The sequence below is a fragment of the Octodon degus genome, unplaced genomic scaffold (genome assembly GCF_000260255.1).
Source record: "Octodon degus isolate 3935 unplaced genomic scaffold, OctDeg1.0 scaffold00145, whole genome shotgun sequence".
Lineage (NCBI taxonomy): Eukaryota > Metazoa > Chordata > Mammalia > Rodentia > Octodontidae > Octodon > Octodon degus.
The window spans coordinates 3,866,381-3,872,698 of NW_004524721.1; the positions used below are offsets into that span (position 1 = coordinate 3,866,381).

The 6,318-nt window shown below is 39.8% G+C and overlaps 1 protein-coding gene across 2 annotated transcripts in view; it reads right to left on the reverse strand.

The window, feature by feature from the left end:
- Apbb1ip (amyloid beta precursor protein binding family B member 1 interacting protein) overlaps nt 1-6,318 on the reverse strand; it is a 127,922-nt gene that overhangs the window by 19,449 nt on the left and 102,155 nt on the right. For both annotated transcript variants that reach the window (XM_023701974.1, XM_023701973.1), the window contains one exon: nt 3,236-3,346. In XM_023701974.1, the coding sequence (XP_023557742.1) occupies nt 3,236-3,346 (111 nt within the window). The remainder of the gene's footprint in view (nt 1-3,235; nt 3,347-6,318) is intronic.

Sequence of the window (6,318 nt, forward strand, 5' to 3'; positions counted from 1 at the left end):
CTGAGCTATGTCCCCAGCCCCAAGAAAGGATTTGTCAGTATTACGTGCTTCCTTCTGTTCCTGTGTCTGCCTGTGAATATGAACCATCTCCTTAGAGACCGGAGATGCCTCCACTGCCTTCTCAGAGTGAAATCCCAAGCAACAGCATCAGTTCCACCAGTCAACTCATCAGTTGGGGGCCCGAGCCAAGACTTACTGAATCAGCAACTTGGGGGCCCAACAACCCATGTGTTAGTAGCCCTAGTTCCTGTGTGACCTTGACAGAGTAAAGTTGGAGAAACACTGAGTAATGAAAGTATTTAGGATCTGGGGGTGCAGTCAGTGGTAGAATGCTTGCCTACCATGTGCAAGGCCCTCGGTTCAAACAGAGAAACGCAAAAAGAAACTAATACCAGAATGAAGCAATAGTAACTACTGCTTCTGCGGTGTTGGTGTGTTTCTAGACTTTGTACTGTTTTTATGGGGATATTTTATTTAATCCTCAGGAAGGGCTTCGTATGTCCATCTCTACTTTGAAGGTGAGGTAGTGAGGAGTCTCAGTAGTGTTCCTAAAGCCGGAGCTGGAAAGTGGTAAGCCCCATCTAGATTCAAACTGCAGCCCTTCTGTCCCCACCTTCACCTCTCCAGAAGACACTGTCATAGACAGTAAGCTCAGCCGAATGAGAAGCTGTGCTCTAGACTGATCAGTCAGCACACGGCCATGGAGCCACGTGATCTCCTGACAAGCCTCGTCATACCGTGAGTACCTCTTAGTATTGATGGACATTTTTTTTTTTTTTTTGCATTCTGGCAATCGGCTCACCCTAATGAAATATTTAAATATACATAAGTAACCACCATGTTCATAAACAAATTAAGTTCTGCAAACCATAACAGGCATATTTACTCACCAAGTTAATAAGCATTCTTAGTATTTTGGGAAGCAGCTGAGAAGTACACTGAAGAGCAAACTGAGCAGGGTGAGTGTGCATAAAGAAACTAGTATGACAGCAGAACAGAACACCGCCCTGTCAGACCGGAAGTGCACATTCTCCCGAGCTTGCTCCTGACTCCTGCTCCCTGAGCCATCAAACACTGCTGGTCTCCACCTCTGATCCCGCCCTTCTTTCCAGAGGAGACTCCAGTTCTCTCCAGAAGACTTATGCCTGAGGTATGAGGACTTTTAGAAGTTCTGGTTCAATACCCAAGGAACTAGCACTGCTATTCTTGCTGCAGCCCCTGCTAGCCTTATTTCTCAGGTTGAAGAATTCAGTCCAGCCATGATTCTAGGTCCCTGTCCTAAACTTGTAGGTCAATATGAGAAACGGAGTCTCCATACTGAAAATTACCTGACCCCACAGACCAACAGTGCTGCTGCTGAGAGATACTTCCCTAGACAGAGTGCTCCAAAATAATGAACCCACTTAGGATCTGCGGAATGTTGGCTATGTACTAGGAACACAGAAGTGAAGTAAGCATACAGAAATCCCTCTCCTCTTGGATCCTGCATGCAGGGTGAGGGAAATGGCTATAAACAGAACCTGCAAGGGCTGGGGAGATAGCTTAGTAGCATAAGCACTGGTCTGGTAAGTGCAAGGTCCCAAGTTCTATCGCTGGTACCAAAAGCAAAACAAAACAAAAAAACAACCAAACAAAAAACAATGTGCAGTCAAATGCTATGGATTGTTGGGAGGTAAGAGACAGGACATGTCAAAACTAGGACTAGTGATACTTTGGATAGAATGATCAGAGAAAGATAATGGCAGTTGATATAAGACGTGAATGAAGAAAGAACAAGAATTACCTGGAGAAAAGACATTCTAGAAGTAAGACCAGTAAGTGCAAAGTCCTGAGGTAGCAAGTCAAAAGGGAGAGAGGTGAGGAGAATGCTCTGCCTTCCTTCAGTCACCATTATTTTGAGACAGTTCTGTGTAGAGCAGAGTTTCTCAGCAGCAGTGCTCATGGCACTGCAAATGTAATTCTCCAGCGTGTGGACTGTCCTGTGCGTTGAAGCATGGTTAGTAGCCACCCGGACCTCAATCACCAGATGCTATCTGCCCCTGCTCCTTGCCCCAGGTAAGGCAGCCAAAACTGTCTCTGGACACTGACAGTAGTCTTAAGTGGGCAAATGCATCTGACAGCACCACTAGGTCAGTGTCAGGCTGGGTAAGCTAGTGTAGTGCTTGCCGTCATCATTATTACTTATAAATTACTGAACATAGATGTTTGGAAATGCAAAACTAGTCTTAATGAAACCTAAGTAATATCTGAAGCCATCAATAAGGTAAAAAAGTTTTAACAAATTATTATTTGATTAAAATAAGTAATGATAATTGTGCAGTAAGTGCACATTATTTAATATGGTTTATTTGTCTTAACTATTTTATTTATCTAAGAATAAACATGAGAACATACCAAGGTCCTCAACCCAGACCTCTTTAAACATAAGGACCCTGAGCACAGCATATGTGTGGTTATTAAAATAACGTTCTATTGACTGATCTGAGTTAATTTGAATTCTAATTTAAAAATGTCAGCCATATCAAACAATAATATATTGCCTTTTCACAATATACACCTTGGAAAGTTTCACAACTTGGCAATTTTTCCAATGCTTTATTTCTTGCTAATTTATATCTTTTTCTAGGAAACTTTGGCAAACTTTCAATTTCTAAAAATTTGTAACAAGTCATTTGAAGAAGAGTTCTATAAATAAGGAGCTGAATGTTTTTTCTGTTCTTTCAATAAAACTACATATAATTTATTTTATTTATTTATTTATTTATTTATTTATTTATTTGTGTGTGTGTGTGTGTGTGTGTGTGTGTGGCCAGCTCAGCCCACCTGGGGGCGGGGCTGGCTGGCATGTGGTGCTGGGGGATTGAACTGCGGTCCCTGTGCTTCGCTAAGCTTGTTCTAAGTAGGTGCTTTAGACCACTGAGCCATCTCACCAGCCCAAAACTATATATAATTTATTATTGCTCAAAAAAATTATTTAAAAACGTGGACCTCCTTATATTCTCACAAGTGAGGAAGGATCCAGACATTTATTTTAATGTTTTAGGCAATGATGGCATGCTGGGGAGACTGACTCAAGCTAATAAGAAGAGTTTTTCTCTTCTTAATTTTGATTTAAAAACAGCAATTGTACTATATTATCGTCTGTTAGTTCTATACTGTTTTATGTTTTTCCCTTAAAAGAAAACATTAACCCAAACTGCTTATAAATTTAAGTTGAGGACTTCTTACAACATACCTTTAAAACTAAGCAATAGTCAGTAGGGGCTTTGTATTTCATTTTGTACTGAATCCCATAGTAAACGTTGACATTTTCAAACTGTATAAAACAAGCCAGATCTCGGGACGTCTGAAAGAGAGGGGAAAGATGATCTCAACTGAGATGACAGCTAATGATTTTCCAAGGTTGTTCTTGATGATACCACAAAGGATTTCATTTTAGTAGAGAAAATATTGAATTTTTAGATAATTTATATTAACATTGATCACATATACTGTCATATTCTCCAAGCCAAGCCTACATAAAAGATGGAAGACAGGGTGCAGCTCTTGTGTGCCACATGCTCCCAACAGGACAGAGTGAAGGGTGATGCTGTTGTCACAGCACCAGACTGCGGACTCCAGGGTCAGAGCCCACTGACCTTGTGGCTGTGGATTCAGCCGAGACATGGTGACCAACGACTGGAAATCTCATTTCTGTTTTTGCCACTGTAATAACAGATTTGTGATTGAACATTTAAAAAAAATTCCTCTCAGGATGAACAACTATAGGTAAATCTGAGGCTCAGTAAATTAGCACGCACACCATGCACTTCTGAGCAAAAGGCTTTCTTCTGTACTGCCTCTGCACGGTTGCCATGGAAACAGAGCCTCTCACACATAATATGCCTAGTGAAGATGGCAACCTCTAATCTACATATTTGGTTACACTTCAGTTATACATTTGTTCATTATTCTTTTTTTCATTTGCATTCTATAAATCTTTACCCAGTTAGAGAATAATCAAAGGCAGCACTGCTACACCTAAGTGCACAGTTTTTCCTTTGTATAAAGTGTTTTATTTTTTTATTTTTTAAGTGTTTGATTTTTCTTATATTTTCAGCTGGATGTTTTTCTCTGCACTGAAGATGGACCCCAGGGCCTTTACCTGCTCAGCAAGTGCACTACTACTGAGCTGTAGTCCCAGCCCCAGACGAAGTTTTAAAAACATGAATGAGAGTATGAACACCACTTCTTGGTGTATTCTTTTTCTTTTTATTACTACGTGTGTGCAGTTCATAATGATCATGTTCCCTCTGTATAGGAATGTAACACATTTTAATTGCTTTTCATCCTCTCCAGCCTGCCTTCTCTAACGCAGGGAGAGTCTCACGGTGTAGTTCAGGCTGGCCTTGAACTGGGTAGCCCAGGATGGTCTCAAAGTTACAGATCCTCCTGCCTCAGCCTGCTGAACGCTGGGATTACAGGCATGTGTCCCCACACCTGAAATCCCCCTTCCATCTCTTGGCCACCTTACATTTGAGAAAGATTTCTCTCCCTACTTCCTATTTTCTATTTTATTTTGTTCTTTATATTTTGGGTTTCTCATATGAGAGAAACCATGTAATACTTCAACTCTGTGACTGATTTATTTCACTTAACATTATGGTCTCAAGTCATTGTTTCTCTAAACGTTATATCTTAAGACATTTTATGGGTATGCAGCATTCCACCTTACAGGTGTAACAATTTACTTTTAACCATTATCCCTTAGGTGATTGGAGGTTAGGTCAATATTTTGCCATTACAAAAACTACTGTGCAACGGATCAGATATTTCTGTTGGATGAATTGCCAGACATGCAGCTCCTCTGCATAGGTCTTGCCAAACCATCCCAGATGTGACTGTACCAGTTCATATTACAACCTTTCATGTACAAGAGTTACTTCAAGCACGATGTTTTTTCTTATCTACATCCACCAAAACTGGGTATCAATGTTAATTTATGAATCTTCTGTGGGGATATAATATCTTCTGATTTAATCTACACTTTCCTGATTATTGGTAAGATAACTTCTCCTTTTTTCATTGTGTTGCTGAGGATCAGATGCTGGGCTTCCTACCTGTAGGATGGTGCTTTACTGCAGAGCAACTCTCGGTCCAAGAAGGAGCTTTTATTCTATGGCTATCAGTATTTCTTTTTTTGGTAAATTCTCACTGAGTAAATGTCTCCATTTCCCACTGCCCTTCTCCCCCTCCTCTGTCTTGTCCTCTCCCTTTGCCTTCTTCCCCTCCCTTCTCTTCTGCTTGCTCTGTCCCTCTCAGTGCAACCAGGGCTGTGTATATATATGTCAGACCAGAGCTGCAGCATGAAGCTACATCGCTAGCCAAGAGCTATTATTTGTTGAAAGGGTTTTCTTCTTTCAAGTGGGATCTTGACTGGTTGCTCAGGCTGGACTTGAATTTGAGACCTCCTGCCTCAGCCTCTTGAGTAGCTGTGATGACAGATGTGTGTCACATGTCATGTAACATAGCATGGTTTGCCATTTTTTTCAAAGAGGTATATTTATCTTTTTGTAGTTGATGTGTTGAAGTCTTCATATATTATGGATACTTGTACTTGGTTATGTTTGCTGCCCATATGGTCTCTGGCTCTGGAGTTAAGTCTTTAATCTCTTGTTTGCTATCTTTGGCTATCAGGAATTTTAAAAAATGAATTTTTATTTTTGATTAAGAAAGCTTTTCTCCACCTCAAAATTATAAAAATATTTTCTCCTACAGCTTTATACTATTTTTGCAAGTATATATTAATCAATCTAAAATTTAGTTTGGTACATGGGTAAGATGGGAAAATTTTTTCCCCAAATGACATATAATATTTTAATACTATCAAATAAATACTATTTCCTCAGTACTGTAAGCTGTTTTTTTTTTTTTTTTTCCGGAACCAGAGATTGAACTCAGGCCCTTGTGCTTGCCAGGGAAGTGTTTATTCTACTGAGCCATCTTCCCGGCTCCTTGTAAGCCTGCTGTTTAATTTTCTTTATCTTTGCTGGCTTTTGGTTTATATGATCATCTCTTGTTAGGCTTTATTGATTGTTTTGATCACTGGGAGAAGGAGTTCTAGCTCATTACTCTTCATAATTTTAGGAGTCTCCTGGAGCTGTCTATCTTCTTATTAATTTCAGAATCAGTGAATTTCAAATAATATAATCTTACTGAAATTTAAACAGAGATTCAATTGATTTACAGGAAAATTCAGGCAGAGTGACCTTTCACTGAGCAGCAGGGTCTGTTGCTATTTCTGTGGCTCTGTTTTACTTTTTTTTTTTTTTTTTTTTT